At 36.1% G+C, this 23,240-nt stretch overlaps 1 protein-coding gene across 1 annotated transcript in view; it reads right to left on the reverse strand.

The window, feature by feature from the left end:
• Window positions 1-1,067: 1,067 nt before the first annotated feature.
• Window positions 1,068-23,240, reverse strand: part of srrm4 (serine/arginine repetitive matrix 4) — a 74,853-nt gene continuing 52,680 nt past the window's right edge. The window contains exons 7-13 of the mRNA XM_065250850.1: window positions 17,227-17,304; window positions 12,850-12,994; window positions 9,192-9,490; window positions 6,501-6,686; window positions 6,296-6,391; window positions 6,034-6,162; window positions 1,068-3,247 (exon numbers count right to left, since the gene is read on the reverse strand). Of these exons, the coding sequence (XP_065106922.1) occupies window positions 3,010-3,247; window positions 6,034-6,162; window positions 6,296-6,391; window positions 6,501-6,686; window positions 9,192-9,490; window positions 12,850-12,994; window positions 17,227-17,304 (1,171 nt within the window). The 3' untranslated portion in view covers window positions 1,068-3,009. The remainder of the gene's footprint in view (window positions 3,248-6,033; window positions 6,163-6,295; window positions 6,392-6,500; window positions 6,687-9,191; window positions 9,491-12,849; window positions 12,995-17,226; window positions 17,305-23,240) is intronic.

The following is a 23,240-nucleotide window of genomic DNA, read 5'->3' on the forward strand; positions in this document are numbered from 1 at the left end:
GCTGACGCCCGAGTTGAAAAATTTGAACTTTGGCGGAATTTCACAGCGCGTTAACCAATCAGGAGCCTGCTTGCTGCTGTGGTGGCAGCCCCGTCCAGAGTCACTCATTCAACCAACGCTTGATGTCCGTAAGCAGTTACCCGGAGCTATACCACACAAGTTCTTATTTCTATAGAGGAGAAAGGAATAAAAAGGACCTCGCTTGGAAGAGTGTCAGTGAGGACATTGGGCAACCTGGTAATTGTAATACACACTTCACTTTTGAGTCATGTGACGTTTATCGACCCGCGTCGTTTATTTTCCCCCTATAGTAAGGTTACCAAATACAAACTAGTAACTCTCTTGATAAATGCACAATCAACATCAGTCATCTTGCAAACAAACAACCGCATAGCACTTGCCCCTCCCACAAGAAGCGGAGTTTGCCTCTGAGGCGCGTCAAATGCTTGCTTTTTCCGCGCGTCTACTCCGCTCTACACGCGCGAATGCATCCAAATTGTTCAAGCGGCAAACCATGCGCGGTAGTGTCTGAATGCATTTTGGGTTCAAATATAAAAAAGTTTCCCCATGTGTCACGTATTAACCAAGTTGTGCACGGTTCTCCAGAAAGTAGAAATGCATCCACTTACCCACTGGCTTTTCTCTCTTGTTTACTAAACAAGACATAAATGCAGTAAAATAAACACAGATTCAGTCTCAATAAAGATACAACAAAATTTTGTGTAAATTAATTCAATTAATTATTTATTTCGAACTCTTTGAATATTAATCACAGATTTAGACCACACCAAGAGTCAATAACTTGAAGATCAAGGGAAACATTGATATTCACATACAAATATATATATATATATATATATATATATATATATATATATATACACAAATATATATATATATATATACACAAATATATATATATATATACACAAATATATATATATATATATATACACAAATATATATATATATATATACACAAATATATATATATATATACACAAATATATATATATATATATATATATATATATATATATATATATATATATATATATATATACACATCGTAGAATAAGGATGGGTGGGGGGGTGGGGTTTGCATCCTTAAAGACCTCAGCATGTGCTTTATAATTGTAGTTACATGTCCAAAAACAAGGATAAAACTGGCATGATATGGCAACAATCTGCAGGTGTTTAGCAAATGCAATCCAAACACTTGTAGCGTGTTTGGACTGCTGCTTGTCTTCTCATGAATTTGTGTAGCACAGACTGGATTCATGGCAAACCCTCAGCATTTAGAGGGAATAAAAATAAACAGCGATGCAATTTATGCAAATCAGAAAGCCGGTCCCACCACTCCATCAAAATAAATAAAGTCCATGCCTAATATTGCAGCGCTAAACGTTTGCATATTTACACGACAGATTTACATAATTATTTACTAAACTCGCTAACGGTTTGAGACGAAACAACAAGATGAATTTAAGAAGATAAAACATTTGATCCGCTTCAAGTGTTTCGAGCTCCCATCTACAGTACAACTAATTATCTGTACAAGTGTCAGAATTCACAACAGTCAGACGGCTAAAAGTCTACAGTGCATAGAGATCACCATGCCTTCGCTTAACAAGCACTCCAAAAGGACATATAAACAAAGAAACTGTCATCGTGTGTTGCGATGGAGGTGTTATGATTTTTAGACGCTCCCTTGTCAATCTGGATCACACAGCAACTATCTTTGATCCTTTAGGAAAGCCTTGATCTAGACATTATGACTGATGTCTTATGACAGCTGTCTCTGTTTATCTAGTTTCTTGGTTTATCTGCAATGATGCGTCACCAAGAGCAGCGATGTATTTTTAAACATTCACATTTATAAACACTATCATTATGTGAAGATTTACACAGTCAGACTGAATTAGTGCAGGTTTAGAGATTTTTTTGACTCATTTCTGAAATGTCGAAAAAATATAAAGTTTCTTATAAATAATTCAAATGATCTGAATAATAAATAAAGAAATGTACTGATGTGCACATTATTTTAGGCTGTACAGAAATGATCACGGACTAAACGACTAAGCGCTAGAAACAATAAATAATTAAATAAAATTAAGACACAAGGGTCATGCTAATAACAATAATAATTATTATTATCAATAATAAAAATAATAATAATATGCAGGCACACTAGTGGGTTAATACACTGGACAAAGTCCAAAAATGTACACCTTTTCTTTTAATCCTATGAATAAAAGTCACGTCCTGTCGTCTCAAGATTAATACGCAAGTTTAACATATTTGATTGGCAGCTGGCCTGTAAGAGGGTTCCTGCCACTGAAGCACATCCACTTGATTTTGACCGTCTGCCATCATTTTCATCACAGCCAATGACATTTAAATTGTTTTCCAGTTCAACAGAAGATAAATAAAGCTGGCATTTGGGCTGATGGGGTGTATGTTTGCCGGTGGGGCCAATTTGGATAGCACATTTTTCAAAGTGAAGGTGTGTGCGACACAAAAGCGGCTGCTCTCGGTAAAAGCTGTTATGGAAGCAATAAATCTTTTTTTTCTTGAGCGTGTTTGACGTATCCTTTAAAGAAGAAAACGCTACAAAAATACAATAGATTCGTACAGTCAAGGCTATAGGAGCCTGCGCGCATACACTTCGCTTAACCTGTTACTGCTTTTGTAATGAATCCTTCACGTATTGTGAAAACTTCCATGTGCAGCATGTACTGGACCTTCTATAAAAGCAGGGTTTGTGACTAACAGACAAGATTTTCTTTACGTTTGAGCAGGGCGGGTGAAAGCACACACTTTAGTACACAACAATATGGAAAGCTTCAGTCTTATCTGACAATGAACAGATGATCCTGTCACTGCCTGGCGTTCCATACCCAAGCGCAGCATGTTCTTAGTGCTGCTCCATTTCGCTTCCAGTTGAAATCGGATCGGGTCCTCGCTTGCGCCGTGGCTCAGCATCTCGGCAGCCGGTTCGTTTGTAAATTAGCGACGGGCTCGGCTGTAGCTCGCCATTGAGTCATAGCTTCTGCTGCGGCTGCGTCTGCTATATATAGAGTTCCACGACGAGCTGCGGCTATAGCTCCTATATGATGAATAAGTGCGACTCCGACTGCGTGAACGACTGCGACTGAGAGAAAACAGGCGCCAGGAGAGGAGGCTGGAGGAACGGCTGCTGACGGAAGGACTGGGACGGTAGTACGGGATGGGCCTCTTTCTGGCACTGTGAAAGACAGAAAATAAGAAAATGCAAAACTGAACTCAATAAGTATATCCTCTAAATGAAAATTAACCATGGATTTACTATAGTTAAAAAAAAGGTTACTGTAGTTAAAAAATGGTTTTGCTAATAGTAACCAATACACCAAAAAACAGGGTTACTACTGTTGGTTAATTTTTGTAAGGGCATCTCTAGGGTTTTCGGTTTTGTAGAATCACTCAAGACATCCCACCCTGCAACCCTTTCCCCAAAAAGTCTTACTATAAAAATGTAATTTAAACTTTAATATAATTTGTACATTATTATGGTATATTTAAAGAGTTTGGCTCCAAAATGTGATACACGGCATTTAAATTTTTTTTATTTGTACCAAAATTAATATTGTATCAGGTCAGCATTAAAAAGTACATTCTTAATCTTACGCAAAATCCGATAAATGCCGTGTTATTCTATTCTTTTCTCCCTTTTTTCCCAAAACACGATAAATGCCAGTCCTCCCCCTCTACAGGAATACATCCGCTTAACAAATCACAGCGCACCATTCTCCACATTGTAAACAACAATGGCGGCACATTGAATTCACACAAAATCCTAGTTTCCCTCATATATATATATATATATATATACATATATATATATATATATATATATATATATATATATATATATATATATATATATATATATATATATATATATATATATATATATATATATATATATATATATATATATATATAAAGGTATAAAGTGTTTAAGTTCTACAATATATGGTGTAAAAATGTCTGAGTGCTGCCCTCTTCAGGTTAAACAGTGGCTACTACAGTTGTATTTTCCTATTGGATGTTGCGGTACTAAGTGACATAAGAGGGTACCAGCTTGCCACGCCCTTGCCTACAGAGAGACATGTCTGGGTGGAGGCAGGCTCTGACCAGGGGTTTAGTTACCCTTTAAGCAGGGGTACACTTTAAAGTCACAATAAATTGAAGTAGCGATTGTCTTATTTTTCCTGTCGTGACGTATATCCAAGTAAAACAACTTCTGAAATGAGAAAAACAGGTAGGGCAGGACTTGAATTCGTCCATCGAGAATTGATTGGATCGTTGGAAATTGGGTCATTTTGCTATTTGCTAATCGCTGCGATCTTTTTCCAGGCCCTGCCCTGCTCCATTCCTGCTCCATTCCGTAAGTAAAGTGAGATCATAGCGAGGAAGTGGATGTAATTAGAGTTTTTGATTAAAGATTATGAGGATACATGAAGTTTTTAAATTTCAATATCACTGTCACTTTAATAAACGTTTAAAGGGACTCTCCACTTTTTTGGAAAAGATGCTCATTTTCCAGCTCCCCTTTTGATTTTTACTGTTTTGGAATCCATTCAGCTGATCTCCGGGTCTGGCGCTACCACTTTAGCATAGCTTAGCACAATCCATTGAATCAGATTAGAACAATTAGCATCGCGCTCAAAAATAACCAAGTTTCGATATTAAAAGTCGCGATTTTCTAGGCCGATATGGTAGGAACTACTCTCTCATTCTGGCATAATAATAAGAACTTTGCTGCCGTAACATGGCTGCAGGAGGCGCAATGATATTACGCAGAGCCCGAAAATAGTCCCCTGCTATTGAAAGATACTAAGGGGACTATTTATGGCTGCTGCGTAATATCATTGAGCCTTTTAATGTCCCTTTAATGTAATGTAGTTTTTTTGATAATTTTGTCATTTTTACTACAGTGGAAATTAACTATACTGAATTGAAGAGAGAGAGAAAGTGGTCGATTGTAAGACACCCTCCAACCCCACACTACTCCGAATAAGAGACCAATCAGAATACATTCTCTGTCACTTTCCGCTTCGTCTTGTCGCCCACTATGTCAGTCTCTTCGGACTAAGACCTGTTGTTCAAAAATGTTCAAAATGATTGCCGGGATTTTACATCATTTGCGGACATCAGGGAATCGCGAAACTCCCGTAACGAGAAAGGTGGGATGTCTGCAAAATGCCTATACTTGATCAAGATCTTCATATCTCCACCAACAGGGGGCACCAGCAAGACTGACTGATTGCTTTACAGGACACCAGAATAGCGTCTACTGCCTCCCCTACACCCTAAATATTTTAACAAAATGACTTATAGCAAGCACACATCTATAAAACATGATGTATTAAACATTTAGATATCTGTAAAATAATGTCATCTTAATTTAAAGTTGCTTGAGTAGTATGTCAAATATAAAACAATGCTTTGTTTATAACTCTTTCCCCACCATTGACAAGATATTTCGTTAATTGAGAGAAAACATTTGCATGAAAAAAATGTGTACCTGATGAGTTTTTATGTTAATCTGTAATACCGCGATTATCCACTAGATGGCTTACCCAAATTTATAAAAAAAAACTGAAGCAGAAAAACTATTTACTAATTTCAAATTCCTTCACAAAAATGCAATTATTTCAGCTTTTGCTAAAAAAATATTATTATTATAGGCAAAAAAATATAGATTGGATGAAATGTTTTTTTCCTGTATTATTTGTTTATTGTTTGTTTGAAAGCAGAGGGTCTGCTGTTTCATTTGATATATTTGTATGTTTATATATTTTTAGAAGAACATTTTCCTGGAAGGCTTTTTGTAAAACTTTTGTGAAAATCACAAAAATGCTGGCCGGCAACTTTAAAAAAAAAAATGAGTTAAGTGTAGAAAACTTTTTGTGATATACTGTGATACCATTTGTAAAGGTTGTGTATGCATGTGTGATCTGCACACTAGTAAGCTGTATAAAAACAGACCTTGTAATTCTACGGGCTTCCAGGTGGCTGGGGGAATCTCTTCTTCTCTTCCTTATCGGAGAACAAGGTCTTCTCCTGCTGTGCTTTTTTCTCTCGCAAGAACTGCAGTGTCTCTTCCGCTCTCGAAACCTTTTCATGCGCGTGCGAGAGAGATGTGAGCATGCAGGTGCTCGGTTAGAGCTTTTATCAATGGTAGTCATTGTCAAACACAACTAACTATTCTCAATATACAGTAACAAATTTTATTTCGGCAGAAGCGTACCTGTCTGGTGAGGAACTGAGACTATGGCAACTGCTTGCGCTAGACAGGCTTCCTCTCCGTGAATCCAGCGAATAACTGGATGAACGGGAATATGATCTGTAAATGAGTCGAGGGACATGAAATTGTCAGACATAACATTTTGAAAGCATTTCATTTCAGTCACAGAGTTCTGGTTTCTATAACAAATTGCAGCTCTCCAACACACCTCCTGCCCGAGGACAGGGATCGACTCCTGGAATAGCGTCCTGAGTATCTGCTTTGGGATGATATGCTTCTGCTGCGGGGTTTTGTTCGATTCCGATATCTATCATATGATGGACTCCGATTCCTATTAGTGGTGAGATGTGTAGGCTTTGTCCTCTCTGAATCAGAGCATCTACCTGTTTCTTCACTGCAATAAGAGGAAAATTATATAAGTTCTTGATAGCTTCCTTATGTAAGTTCCAGACATCAGATAAAAAATCAGATAAAATTGTTTCATTTATAAAAAAACATGCTGAAATCTGAAATGTGACCTTGGACCAAAATACATGGGTATATTTGTAGCAGTAGCCAACAATACATTTGTTTGGGTCAAAATTATCAATTTTTATGCCAAGAATCATTAGGAAATTAAAGGGATAGTTCGGCCAAAAATGATATTAAACCCATGATTTACTCACCCCCAAGCTGTCCGAGTTGCATATGTCCATTGTTTTTCAGACAAACACATTTTCGGATATTTTAGAAAATGTTTTAGATCTTTCAGTTGATTAAATGTAATGTTACGGGGTCCACAACCTTCAAGTCCAAAAAAAGTGCATCCATCCTTCACAAAATAAATCCAAACGGCTCCAGGATGATAAACAAAGGTCTTCTGAGGGTAATCCGCGCGGTGTTGTTGTAGAAATATCCATATTTAAAACTTTATTAACGAAAATAACTACCTCCCGTTAGCGCCGCCATCTTAGTCGCGTCCGCATTCAGGATGAGAGCTTACGCAGTCTACGGAGGCTACTCTGCTGCTGCTCTGTGCCCCCGCCCTCCGAATTTGTCATACGTCACTAAGAAAAGTGCATACACTACGCTAATACTCTCTCCTGAATACAGAGGAGTCTAAGATGGTGGCGCTACTGGAAGGTATTTATTTTTGTTAATAAAGTTTTAAATATTATGGATATTTCTACAACAACACCGCGCGGATTACCCTCAGAAGACCTTTGTTTATCATCCTGGAGCCGTTTGGATATAATTTGTGAAGGATAGACGCACTTTTTTGGACTTGAAGGTCGTGGACCCCGTAACATTACATTTAATCAACTGAAAGATCGAAAACATTTTCTAAAATATCCGAAAATGTGTTTGTCTGAAAAACGATGGACATATGCAAATCGGACAGCTAGGGGAGGAGTAAATCATGGGTTTAATATCATTTTTGGCCGAACTATCCCTTTAAGAAAAAAAATCACGTTCCATGAAAACATTTTGTAAATCTCCTACCATATATATATCGAAATTCGAAAATGTATTTATCATTAGTAAAATGTGTTACTAAGGACTTTATTTGGACAACTTTAAAGGCAATTTTCTCAATATTTTGATAGTTTTACACCCTTAGATTTTAGATTTACAAATAGTTTTAGCTCAACCAAATATTGTCATATTATAACAATGCAACCATACTTCAATGGAAAGCTTATTTATTCATATATTAATTTAAAAATGTACTGGTTTTGTTGTCCAGGGTCACAAATGGTCAGTGGCAGCCGGTGACTTATTTTTTCAGCCCAGTCTCACGAATTTTCGTTATATAGTCATGTATTTTTTTTAATTCTTTTTTCGTGATATTAACACGAATATCCGCGTTTTTTCTTGATCGTATAACGAATTCCTGTTTTCGGGTGATTATCACGTATTGGTTACTCAACTGTTTTGTCCTATTTTCTTACCATTGTCGCTTCGGTTTAGGGTTAGATTTATATAAAATGACATCCCTACCCAAACCCAACTCTAACCCCAACGCCAGGCGACATATAAAAAAATAAATCCGAAAAAATAGTATAAACCAATATATAAAGTGACATTCTAATGCAAGCACCAAATCTAACCCTAAACCGAAGCGACAATGGTTTAAAAATAGGAAAAAGCTGTTAAGTAACCAATACGTGATAATCACACAAAAACAGGAATTTCGATCACGAAAAAACGCGGAAATTCGTGATAATATCACGAAAAAAGAATAAAAAAAATATGTGACTATAATCACAAAACTGGGTAGCTTTTTTCGAGGGCTCTCGATGCGAACATGTAGCCCGTTGTGTGTGGTTCCTTTTTTCAAAATATGTGTTCTGCGCTTCGAGAGATCCTGTGTGCATCACGTGTTTTGTCAAAATAAGTGCCTGCTGCAGACGCGTCTAAAGGGTTTATGATATAAGAGACACTCTTTTGTGAACGTGAGCATCTCTTTTATCACAAACGGGTTTGACGCGTGTGCAGCAGGCACTTATTTTGACAAAACACGTGATGCACATGGTTTACATGAAGCAACAAACACATATTTTGAAAACGCAAGCAACAAACGACACTCCGAACACTTATTTTGAATTAGCGCCCCTCGGATGAGCAATCACGAGCCGTCACTGCAAATGGTCTCATTTGGCAACAGACTACAGAGTAAATACAACAAGAATAGCATTTTGTATACTAAATACTAAAAGGACAATATAAAGAAAAATAACATTACAATCCCATTCATATTAGGGAGTTTAAAATGTGTATAATATTTATATACATTTTTTACTTACTCTTTCACTTTAGTAACTGTATCAAGTCAGATGTTGTGGTGCATTCAAATGAACATTTTTGCAACGTGAAAAATATTTTCTACATTTTAACGCATTACATACAGTTGTCTCACCCTTTGAACTTGTTGAAGACAGAGGTGTGTGTGGTATTTTCTCTGATCACCGGTTTACCCAGAGAGATATAACTGGTCAGTGAATTGCCTGAATCCGAGGCATTGTCCCCATCTACAAGTTTAAGTTTCTCTGAAGACGAAACCTTTTCGTTTCCAACTTTAGACCTTGTGATGCCATTTTTACTCGATGGTGGAGAGGACGTGTCATGTCCCGAATCGTAATCTGCATGTCCTTTGCCCTTATTGGACAGTGAGTCCTGGACAACCACCGCTTCAACCCCACAATGCGATGGAGAGACCTGTAAGCAGACGAAACAAAGTTGTTTTCTTTCTAAACGACAGTCGCAATGTTATCAATCTGCTACCTGCATGATGCAGTGTGAATACTCCTTCTTTTAAAAACACATATGTCCCTATAGAGCACAGAATGGAAATTAATTAAAAAAATTGGAACGAAAGAAAGATTGAAACACCATGCAAGTCTGTCACATGCGAGAAAAAAATAAAATAAGAACAAAGCAAGAACTCTTACAAAAGAAAGTAATGAAATAGAGACTGAAGAGAGAAGGTAATAATGAACCAATGCAAACAAAATTAAAGAAACATTCAGATTAAAAAAGAAGAGAGGAAAAATAAACTACATGAATAACTTTCCAGCTACTTTTAAGTGAGAAGAAAGAGAGAGAGGAAGGAAAACAGAAACAAAATAAAATCCCCAATTTGAAAGTATTTTTCTCTTTATATAACATTGAACATACTGTACATCACAAAATGAGCATAAGTAAAAACTAATAGGATAGAGTATATGAAAGGGTTGCAGACAAAAGAAATATCTCCATCACTCTAACTAGGTAAAATCCTTGAGAAAAACTAAAACAACATGTTTCTGCTTTAGTCCCCTGTCGGAAGAGATTTTACAGTCCACCAGCGGCCTACAGAAAGTCCCTAAATCTGCGGATAGCATCGACTTACCAATCAAGACTTCCTCCTTAAGTAGGTAAGGTGTAAGAAAAAGGGAAGAGCGGGTGACATAAGTGCATCATTAGAGTGGTAAAGTGCAAGAAAAAGACAATAACCCTCTTCTTCCTTAAATCCAAATTCCAGCATGTGCCTTTTTCTTTACATTTCTTCTGCATCTGTAGGTCTACTGTATATCATCATTACTTATTGCTGTTGTGGGCCTGACTAAAAACTAAAATTTGGCTTACAAGACCTACACCCTTGTGCTATAAAATATGAAGTTTCAATAAAATTTTAGTACGTTTCAATGGCACAAAAAGCAATACAATTCGAGATTATTTTATGGTGGGATCTGATAAACTGAACAGCCCAGTGGTTATTTGTAATGATTTAGCTTTTTGGCTTTGAAGTGCAGGATTGATATGTTTAGCATCAGCTTTTTGCAAGATACAGTTTATGAATCAAACACTGTGCTTTGCTTAAACAGAGAGAGGCCACTGTGAACGAACCAGAGACCCATGTCAGGGGCAACAAAGCAATAAAAATGAACATCAAAATATGTATTTTTCTAATAAGGAGCGTTTTATACAAAAAGATCATGAGATTGTCATAGTTCAACAAAAATATAAACGTTAAAAACATTTAAAAGTAAGTGGAATCATCTTAAATAATGCCCAATAACACTTGACACTGTTTGGTCACACTGTCAGAAAATATGGTCAAAGAGTGGTCCCAGTCATAATATCTATCATTCAGGGACAAATTAGTATACATTTTGTACCAGCATGCACCTTTGAGATACCAACTTTAGGTGCAAATGTGTACTTTTTGAAAGTGACAGCTTTTTTGGACCATTTTTTCTTACAGTGCAGAAATAATGACAAACCGTTCAAACCAGTTTTTTTTTTTTGCGTGTGTATTTAAATGTCAGATATTAAACCCTGGAAAATGCCATTGGTGTAATGTTAAGGATTACTTGAGAGAAATTAAAGGCGTTTAACATTTTAGTGAGCCAGTGAAGTGCACACGAACAAGTGGTTTATCTGCAGTGCTCCATTTTATACTGTAGGATACAAGCAATCCCTAAAGACGTAATTTTGTCTTTTAAATGAAGGTCACATTGAGTCTTTATTCAACGTTCTCACTATAAACAAGAGAATGCCAGTAAGTTAAACATGTCAGAGCGGAAGGAGGTATAATATGGTATAATATAGGTATAATATGTGACCCTGGACTACAAAACCAGTCATAAGGGTCATTTTTTTAAATTGAGATTTATACATCATCTGAAAGCTCAAATAAATAAGTTGCCATTGGTGTATGGTATCGTTGTGGTATTTTATGATATTGGTGTATGGGGTGTGTATTGTTAGGATAGGACAATATCTGTAAGAGATACAACAAGCCTATTTGAAAATCTGGAATCTGAATAACATTTAAAGTAAAATTGAATTGAATTGAATTGGTTTTCGGCGAAGAAATGTAAGCCACGGGCACTAAGGCGATGGAAAAATGCCAGCTGTTGCTTGTTTTCACACGACAGCATCAAGCTTCTGTCATGCTAACACACATTGACCTTAGGGGATCTTATGAAAAACTTTAAATTATTTTACTCAAAGCTGATCGCTGTGAAAAAAGTTCAGCGACGACGTCCCAAGGATGACAGCAGCAATGACAGTGTTCTTAATATGACAAAGTAAGTGTTTTGATTAATGACATTAATGTTTTTTTATCAGTGTATACCATTAGTCAATTAAATGAATATAACATGGCAAAGACTAATGCACATTTATATATTGATTCAATGGATTTATGGCATTTGGAAAAAAATTGTCATGGATTTATTGCATTTTGCGAAAAAAGAAAATCTTTCAAAATCAAATTATGGATTTGAATTTTTTATGTTATTATATATCTATCTAAAGATGCTATGTGAGCATTTGTAACAAAAAATAGTGGTTTTCATCTGGTCACTTTCTTGGTATAGAAAACACATTTTTAACGAAATATTGCGTTTTGGAACCAAACTCGTCAATTATACCCATGCGACTTAAGACTGGTTCTGTTGTCCAGGTTCACATACAGGTATAATATGGCTGTATAGTACTGTATATTACTAGAAATAAAATAAATTTAGCAGTTATCTGGGAACATGTTCTTTATTAAGGGTGAATGGTAATGAGTGATGTTTGATGTATAACTAAGTTGATGTATTTAGAGTGTGGAAGTAGGTTGTGTGTCATTTTTAGCAAGTATAAGTGGAAAACACACCACTCTCATTAAAAAGTTAATTAACTGAAGTTTAAATTGTGCTTTAAGCATGTGTGCAATATGCAAATGTGTTTGCAAATGCTGTTCAATATTAGCCCTACTTATACCACAAAATAAAGGAGTGTAGATAAACTATAATCTTTGCGGTTAACCGTGGCTAGCTTAAACCCAAATCCTACCCACAGTTATTGTACAACAAAAAAAACTTGAGCAACAAACAAAATGATTCCCAATAAATGGTTCTCCATAGGGGGGTAAGACACATGCCTACAAATGCATTAGTCTGACAGATAAGTGTAAAATAACTTTGCTGTTCGTCTAAGCGCCCATCGGTAAAAAAAATAAATCATTGGTTTCAAAAAGGACTTTAAAACAGAACAAGAGTTGGGCAATGTAAGTGCACCAGGTATCCATCAGAAACACTTACAGTTACGGTGCTCGCAGCAAATCGGCAGCAGCACTTAGGCGAGATTTTATTGGTCAGCTTGATTGCCGACCTGCGTGTGTCGCCTCTGTGATCAGCTGACGAATGACCGTCTTCTGGGAAACTAGATTTATCACTGTCTTCGGATCTATATGAAAAAAGTATATAAAATAACAAAGTTAAAGGGTTTCTAGGTAGTCAGGTAAAGAAAAATTAATATATATATATATATATATATATATATATATATATATATTTATAGTCGCATTAAATACACATAAGCATACTATAAAAACACAACAGCCGTAAAAAAGTGAAATTGTCCACAAAGGTAAAATCTAGATAAATCACGAATAAGTTATCTTTTAATTGGAAGTGAGCTGAGAAGGGCAGTGCTTTATAATGTAGGTTAGCATATGATAAATGGCACAATCTGAATCACAGTCGGAAATTGTAAGACTGAGGTTAAACCACTAAGGTCATATACTGCTTAAAATTGGGGTGAATGTTTGTGTCCATAGGTGTGAGATGTGATATATATATATATATATACAGTACTGTCAAGTATTTAGGGTAAGCTCCCCTTCCACTTGATCAAAAGCAGGCAGCTGCAGGATGTCTTAAACCTAAATTCAATCTTAATTTATAATTCTAATCGAATGACTTCAGGACTTCAGTCTCCTCAAAAAACTCAGTAAGGGGATTTCTAAGTGGGCTATTGACACAAAATTTCCACCAGATGTACCCATCAAGCCAAATATTGAATTCATAATAAAGAAATTAGAACATTTAAGTATACAAGTTGAGTCATAATCAGTGTTGGGGAAAGTTACCTTTAAAAAGTAATGCATTATACAATACTAAGTTACTCCCCAAAAAAGTAACTAATTGCGTTACTTAGTTACTTTTCATGGAAAGTAATGCTTAAGTTTTAAGTTACTTTTGCGTTACTTTTTCTTACTTGGCTGAGGCTTGATCTCTTTCAAGCCTTGCAGGTGTTTTTATGATCGCAAAAATGTCAAGCCATCTCTGTTTCTGACTTAAATTGTTCCCGCTCAGGCGCACAGAGTGCGTAATTCTACGTTAATATGTTCAGATTAATTCAGTACATAATTTTATTTTTAAATTGAATTAATTAAACTGAAAAGTAACTCGCATTATTTTTTTTAAAAAGTAACTCAAATATTAATGTGTACATTTATAAAGTAATGCGTTACTTTACTCGTTACTTCAGAAAAGTAATATTATTATGTAATGCACGTTACTTGTAATGCGTTACCCCCAACACTGGTCATAATCAATAATATATTATATTAAAATATATTAATATCAGTTGCACCCGTGTTATTTAATTTGTGCCTTTTTAGTAGGGCTGCACGATTTGGAGAAAAAAATCTAATTGCGATTTTTCTGATCAAAATTGCGATTTCGCGATTTAAAGTGCGATTCATTAGTATATAATAAAATAGCTACATCCAGGTTTGTTGTGGTGGTTTTAATAGCACCAAAGAAAGATGCTGTGCTACTGTTTATTTAAAACCTCTTAAACATTGTACCAAGTTGTCTGCAGGACTTTGCTCTTCTGCAGACACACTTTTTTTTTTAAATCTAAGAACATTAAAATACAATTTAACAAAAATGTATTGAAAGTTTTATTTAAAATAACATATAGGCCAATGTATTTTGGCTGTCACTACAACAATGCTTCTGACAAGCAAATGTTTAGTTTTTTCTTTTAATCATAAGACTATACTCATCTTATTTTACTTTTCAGGCATCTGTAATAAATGTAAATATATTAGTTATTAGAGTCTATGATTTAACATAAGCAAAAAATACAAATAAAACATTGCATAGTCCTCACTGTAGGATTTTAAATGTGGAGCTGCAGAAGCTTGTTCAGTTAAGAGTAAGGATTGATTTTAATTTTTGCTGTGTAATAAACATTTCTGACACAGAAAGCACCAGGTTACTGTCACTTTAAGACACAAGACAGCTTTAAAACTGCTCTGCTTTAATGTACTGATAAACATCCAGCTGTTTATGTTCACTTAGACAAGAAAGAAAACTTAAGTTTAGTGATCACGCGTGTGCTGACTGCTCTCTGTGTGCGCGCTTCATGAACCCTCGTGCCTGTAAATATTCAAAGCGGTGCAGATGTGCGCGTGCAAGAAAGTATAATGTACCTCTTTCGTCTGCTGTGTTCCGGGCTTAAATGAAACCTGCTTATAGTCTGATGAGGCGCTTGTCATTGTTTGCGATGCATGACGAGAAACGGACGTATATACACACCTTTCTTTAAGTCCAACATTACACAATAGGAAAATGTTTTCAAGCATTTCTGTCCTTTCATTTGCCGGTTAATGAGTTATAATGGGTTTTTAAAATGACTGAATCCAAAATCTGCCAACTTCATGACATTCCGCGTTGTGCAGTTAATTCCATTTGTATGCATTTCGCGATTCTGTCCGTGTTTTCCGCATCGCGAAAATCATATGGCCGTACACTTTGTTGAGGAGTTGATCTGCTGCTCGCTCATATTTTCCTAATGGTGTTATCTGACGTGTAGTCAGCACCTCAGTGTTAATGCCCTCTATTGGTTTAAACTGCATCAAACGTAAAATGCGCATGAAGCGAACTGTCAAAAACTGCGTAATAGATGATGGTTATATTTGATAGTTTTGTATCGAAATAATCGCAGCTCTTGCGATTCGAAAATCGCATCCATTCACATCGCGATTTCGGTTTAAAAACGATTAATCGTGCAGCCCTACTTTTTAGTACATAACCTGCATATTACCACTCCATCTGTGCTTTTTGGAATAGCGCTTTCACACTAATTTGTCCCGTTTAGTAAATCTGGCCCTAAATCTTACTTTACTGTCATTATTTTCTCAGTCTTTTTCCAAACCTGACTTTTCCCTCATCCATGGGGCAGAATCTTTTGCATGTTCATTGCACGTTAAAAATGATACCATAAAAGTGAATAGTGCCTAAGGTCGTCAGTCCCTATAACAAATCCTTTTCTGTTCCATATAAGTTATTGTTTTCGAACAACATGAGGTTAAATAAATAATGACAAACTTTTGTATGAACTGCACCTTACACCTAAAGGTCGATTTCCTCAAATAATTGGCAACATGTACCTTCTGTATAACTGTCCTCCATGATCGTCTAATTCCACTGATCTACACAGCCTGAAGTGGAATAGGATGGCTTCTTATGAAAGGACATGCCAATTATACCAGCTCGGGACACAGATTATCTGTAATGGTTCTTAGGGATGTGAATAGGGACTCATGGAAATGGGCCACTGACGGCTATTGTTCCAGCTGAAAGGCCCGAGCCGAGTCCCCGTGCCTTTTCAGCTCCTGAAACCATGTAAACCTTCACGGCGCTCGCTTTCTATAATGATTTCGTCCTTTGAACATCCCTAAGAAATTCCAAATAATGGAGATATCAGTTAGGGATTTAAAAGCAATCATCTCTAGCTTAAGATAATTTCAATTTGAAACCTGGTCTCGTTCAGATCTGGTTTTGAAAAAAGGAAGGAATTCAGTGATGAATGCATAAGTGAGGCTTTTATGTTAAGGTCTGATCGGTGTGGTGACACCTGCGAAAGGGTCTTCGGCAAATTTAATGCATGAAAAACCTTGCGTCTGTGATTACTTTGATGTCTTCATTTAAATAAGCCCTTGACCCAGTACGAAATGGCCTCATTTTACATCTCATAAACTGCACTCATTTGCCTAATAAAGAAGCACCGACTCTAAGCGTTTGTCGTACCGTTTGTACATCAGCGGGATTGACATTTTTATACTCTACAGGTAACCCTCGCTTACACCTACTATCAAAGACAACGATTTACTCCTGAAACCATCATTTTATCTTTTTCTGTCACTCTTCCCTACAGTGCTCCTTCTCCACCTTAGACCCGTCACCCCACCGCCCACTCCAAAGAGGTGTGACTGTCCATGGGGGCGGATCTCTCAATTCATTCGCTTCCAGTTTTCATTGATCTGCACGGCAAATGTTAGGCATCAGCTGTGAGAGGCAGATAAAAGAGTTTCCTCCGTGTCACCTCTGCCTTTATCAGTCATCGCCACAGTAGCACCGGATGCTCATTGCAGATAAGATAAAAACCTGACTGTCCAGAATGAAGCCCTGAATCCCACTGACCAACAAAAAATTTGAGCTAAAACTCCCTCGCTTTTGAAGATGCTGTTCGATGTTTGTATTAAGAAAGTTCATCTAAACAGTCTTTATATAGGCTAATTGTTGCTATTTAGTATGAAGCAGCATGGGCTTCTTTCAAAACACCAGCTGGTAAACATTCACCCCACCAAACATTACAGTACAGTTTTGGGTTATAGGTCACACCTGTGCCTGTGTTCCATATAAGAGGAGCTCCTAATAGGTTTCCGGTGTCGATGTTTGCGGTGAGGGTGACTCCTTGACCTGGAAGGTAACCAGTAGAGACAAACATCAAAGAGCTTGGTTATCACACCTTACTTTACAGCACATAGAATATGTTCACTCAAACACTGTACCTTTATGTGCTTGTAAAACATTGAATTCAAAATTACTGCCATTAACAGGTAGGTTAAGGTTATCTTATCATGGCATTGACAAAAAAGAGAGCAAGGGGGAGAGAGAGTACAGTAATAATGGTGCCAAAGGACAATAAAGATTATGACATAAACCCCCGACGATTCTCCGAGAATTTTGTGTGAGAGTCTCTGAAGTGTTATAATTTAATGTGGCACATGTAAAACTGTGTTAATTGAGTCTGAAATGGAGACAGTTAAGTTGCACGTTCAGCAGCTGAGTGCAGATTCGCATGAGATCAGATCGCTGTATGATTTCAATTGAAGTTCAAAACTGAATTAAACCTCCCAAAAACCTTTACATTACAATGAGGAGATGATGTTTAATAGCCTGTGAGTAATTCATTAGCTTTAAAAAGCACTTCAACTTTTATAGCTAGCACATATTTTCAGGGCTAGGAGTTTGATGTGTGTTGTATTAACCTCATTGTCAGTCAATACAATCCAACCTGATCTCACAAATTATAGTCATGGAATATTTTGCTCATTTATCCGTGTCATTGTCACGGACCTCAGCATTTTTCTGTTTCCGTACCACTGACTTTCTTTTCTGTGTCAGTTTCACGTATTGGTTACTCAATTGTTTTTCCTATTTTTTAAACCATTGTTGCTTGGGTTTGGGGTTAGATTTGGGGTTTGGATTAGGTGTCACTTTAAATATTGGTTTATGCTATTTTTTTGAACATATTTTTAAAAAATTTCATCTAACATTAGAGTTAGAGTTAATAATAATAATAATAAGTTTATTTTATATAGCGCCTTTCCAAAGCTCAAGGACGCTTCACAATAACAGTTAGGAGTAGACAGTAAATACATACAGTAGCAGACAATGGACAATTGCCCAATCCAAGCGGTCGCAGTTGCGTTTCGCATTGCAAATTAAATAAACAAAAACCAAAAATAACATAAAACAGAACAAAAACAAGCAGGATCAGATCATGACAACATGGAAATCAGTGGATAAGTCGAAAAATCTGAAGCAACAGAATAATTGAGTGTAAGGAACCTGATTATTGAAAACATGTCATGACAGGTAGTATTTATTAAACAAATGGGTTTTGAGTTAAATTCATGTAGTGTTGTTGTAGCCCTCAGAGACAAGGGGAGAGAGTTCCATAGCTTAGGGGCTGTAACTGAGAAAGACCTACCACCCATAGATGAAAGGCGAAATCTTGGTTCACAGAGGAGTTTACAGTCAGAAGATCGGAGGGTTCGAGGGGGAGTATAAGGAGAAAGTAAATCAGAAAGATAGGAAGGAGCAAGACCATTTAATGACTTAAAGGTAAGCAGGAGAATTTTGTAGGAAATACGAGAAGACAAAGGTAGCCAGTGGAGGTGGAACAGAATTGGAGTGATATGAGCGGATCGTTTAGTGTGAGTTAGCAATCTAGCGGCAGAGTTTTGAATATATTGCAGACGTGAGATAGAGTGTGCTGGTAGTCCGGAAAAAAGAGCATTACAGTTGGGTTAGGATGTCATTTTATGTAACAGAAAGTCGTTCTAACCCCAAACCCAAGCGACGATGGTAAGAAAATAAGAAAAACAATTTAGTAACCAATACATGAAACTGACACGGAAAAATTTGGAGATCTGTGACAATGACATGGATAAATGAGCAAAATATTCTGTGAATATAACACGGAAATTTGTAGGATCAGGCTGATACGATCAGTATTTTCAGATTTATTTATCCTCTGAATAAATAAGCTTTTAATTAATGTATGGTTTGGGATAGGACAATATTTGAATATTTAAAATCTAAGGGTGGCACAAAATCTAAATATTGAGAAAATTGCTTTTAAAGTTGTCCACATAAAGTCCTCAGCAATACATATTACTAATGATAAATACATATTTGATATATTTACGATAGAAAATTTACAAAATATCTTCATGGAACATGATCTTTAATTAATATCCTAATGATTTTTGGCATGAATGTTTTTATAATTTTACCCCATACAATGTATTTTTGGCTATTGCTGCAAATATACCCGTATGACCCGTAACTCCATTGCTGATTATATTTGTTAGTATAACTGCTATCTCCTAATACTAGTTAGTAGAATTGAAGAGTCCAGATCCGAGCTTAGATCCGCTTAATCCTGACAACAGGCCTTTCAGAAATAGGGGAGAGTGGGGGCAAAAGTACCATTAAAAAAAAAAAAATTTAAATTTTAAAAGATAATGTTATAGACAGAGATATATTTTTGCTGTGGTCAATAACTCACAAGTGTGGTCTATCAATACCAGGTGGACCAGTAACAATACCAGTAACACAACAAAACAAGATAGATTTTTGGGTCACACGTGTTTTTAATTAAATATACACAACTATGACTTTGTTAATATGTAATTGCATTTTTTGTAATTTTTTCTTGTTAAAAAATTATGAAATTACATTTATAGTTTTATCAAATGTTTCAAAAGCAACCAACAGAACATAAATTGTTGACAATAAAAAAAATGTTACAGTTTAAACACTATGAAAATGAAATTAAATCAAATTAGAATAATATACATTTTTATACAACAGTAGTGAGAAGTCAAGCTTCAGGATGTGTTAGAGCACTAAATAACCTGTAGATTGATCAGTACTGTAACACATGAATTAAAACACGTTATAAGAAAAAAAATGACCGCTTTAGGAATTTACTTATCATGGTTGAAAACACCTTTTCTGGATCTACACACGGAAAACGGTGAGTAAATAACGTGATATATGTCAGCTCTGTCAAGTGTTGTGTGCCTAAGATGCTGTCATAGTTTGGGATGCAAATATAATCAGGGCTCCGAGCTTTGTTACTTTCATCCCGCATTCCTTTTGCCCCGGTTCTCCCCTACTGGTTTGTTGGCACAATCTTTTAAATGCCATATACCTTCTTTAGCAAAGTCCTCAAAGTGCACAAAGAAGAATTGGATGAACGACAGCTCACATATGAGTCAGATTTCAATTGTTGATCTGCAAGAGTTTTTTAAAGGAGGTTTACTGAAAAACTGCTGTTTTTCGTGATCCCATTTTTAAAACTTTTGTTGGTTTGTAATGTTGCTGTTAGAGCATAAATAATGCCTGCAAAATTATAAAGGTCAAAGTTCAATGCCAAGCGATATATTTTCTTTAACAGAATTCAAGTACTACAGGGAACAGCCGGTTTGAATTACAGCCCTCTACTAAAGGTCCCTCTACTTACAGTACACCACCGTAAACACAATCAAAGCTTCGAAAACGCAGGAAAAATTAAACCTTTAAGATATTGACCAAATTTTTGAGCCTTTTACCTTTATATAAGCGGTTTTGCATCTGAACTAATCAATTGTTACTGCTGTTTGCACACATGCATTTTTGTAATCTTGTGTAGTCTGTTTATAAAGTTCAGTTTTTAATACAATTTCATTTTGTACAGATCAGCCCCATTGTACTGTTGTCATATTTGGCACTACCATGGTCATAAAGGAACTTTCGTGTGACTGTGTACAAGCTGTACGTGACTAATGGTCCATAAAGCTACTCTCACTAATTTAATCAGGTTAAGTAAGGGATAATCCACGGCTAGCCATGCATTAAAGGGTTTTAATGCACGACGTAGAGGCGAAGAACCACCCGACGCGTAGCGGAGGGTGGTTGTCTCTGCGAAGTGCATTAAAACCCTTTAATACATGGCTAGCCGTGGATTATCCCGCTTATACCTTGGTTATTTGCCAAGTTAAAGCTGTAATTAATGTTTACAGTGTAATTTTTTTAACAGACGGGTAAAAATGAAAGTCATTTTTAAGTTAAGGCTCGCACTCCATCCGCTTTAAATAAAGTAGTGCTGAAATAAAACCTGCGCACTTTAAAGAGAGATGCACTTATGTCTCGCTTGCTCGCTCTCTCTGCAAGTGTAACTGTGTTACTATGGTTACCAATGTTTATAGTAGCAGATTATTTCTAACTGTAATTAAACTGACTGGAACTACCTGTGCATTAAACAGTTTTAATGCACACCTTCCAGCCAATCAGAATCAAGTATTTAAACAGACCATGGTATAATTAATTTTAAAACATATGTAGACTTGATTAAACCACAACCAATTATTGTTAACAACATTTCAAAACTTTAATTTACATTTACAGCTAATGATATAATCTTCAAACTATTTACTATATAATTCACTGCTCTTTATCAAAAGTAACAGTAAATATCTCAGTGTATATACATCATGTAAAGTTTGTGTAAACATAATACATTCAAGCACAGTTTAGTTACAATGGGAATTTAAAGCACCTAAGAGTGAAAACATCCACATGCACAAAACTTGATCATTTTGAGGATCAAAAGCCCAGCAAGACTCTTCTTCTCTGACTGTGTGTGTAGCAGTATGTGTTTATTGTTTCTGTGTTCTGGTAACTTATTTGCCTTTTAAGTGAGGAGCTGCTTTCAGATAATACAGAGCCATGCTGTGTTCATCCTTTAGTCTGAAAAAGTGTACGGCACAAGCAGCCAATAACAGTGCTCTGCGAGCGAAGCTGAGGTGCGCAACCAGCCCATCCTCACCCCATGGCGTCAATATTTGACGCCACTTGACCATGCGTCAATATGTTACGCGGAGGGTATACCCTTCGCGTCATTTTTTGACGAACTGGGGACTTCAATACTATTGAGTCCGTTGCATTCTCTTTCCTATTTTCGTACCATTTTCTTACCATTTTCGCGTCGGTTTAGGGTTAGATTTACATAATGACATCCCTACCCAAACCTATCCCTAACCCCAATGTCAGGCGACAACTGTTTAATTTCGCGTACCTAATAGTATTGAAGTCCCCAGTTCGTCAAAAAATGACGCGAAGGGTATACCCTCCGCGTAACATATTGACGCATGGTCAAGTGGCGTCAAATATTGACGCAATGGGATGAGGATGTGTTGGCGCAACAGTGTGACTGTCAAAAAGACGTAATCTTATCTAGAAAATGCGCATGAGGGGTCAAAGCATGCTTGACGGTAATGCATGCATTGAGTTTTTGACACTGAAAGACAAGCCTGAGGGACTTGAATATAACTAAATAAACTGTCAGTGCTTGACATTGTTGGAAGAGAAGAATCTGGTCTTTTTCAAGTTCATTTTTTTGCTATAGGAAGCAAATTATTTTTGTTACCATTGAAACTGCACTACAATACTCCAAGATTCACGAAATTAGGTACTTAAACTACAGAATCAAGTTTTCGATCTTTAGTTGCATTTCTCTTATACCTTGTTGCTTTCTAAAGCAACTTTTTCTCTCCTTTATATTTTCTTTCATTCAGGTTATGTTGCAAATTCGGCTTGGTAGTTAGTACCCTGATGCCATCAGATAAAGATCACAGAAACTGTCTTCTTAACAGTATGACACTTGGACATTGACACTAGAAAAATAGCATTGACTTTTTATTAGTGCTGGGCAAAGATTAATCGCGATTAATCGCATACAAAATAAAAGTGATTTTTGGCATAATATATGAGTATGTGCTGTTTGTAATTATTATGTATAAATAAATACACACACATTCATGTATGTATTTAAGAAACATTTACATGTTTATATATATTTATTTATATTTTTATATATTCTATATTAAAAATAAATGTAAAAAAATTATATATAAGTAAAACAATTTTGAAATGAATATATGAATGTGTGTGTGGTTAAATATACACAATAATTAGACACAGTACACGTACATATATTATGCAAAAAATCACTTTTATTTTGTATGCGATTAATCGCGATTAATCTTTGCCCAGCACTACTTTTTATATGTAAATGCCCA

The sequence above is a fragment of the Paramisgurnus dabryanus genome, chromosome 5, assembly GCF_030506205.2.
Source record: "Paramisgurnus dabryanus chromosome 5, PD_genome_1.1, whole genome shotgun sequence".
NCBI classification, from domain to species: domain Eukaryota; kingdom Metazoa; phylum Chordata; class Actinopteri; order Cypriniformes; family Cobitidae; genus Paramisgurnus; species Paramisgurnus dabryanus.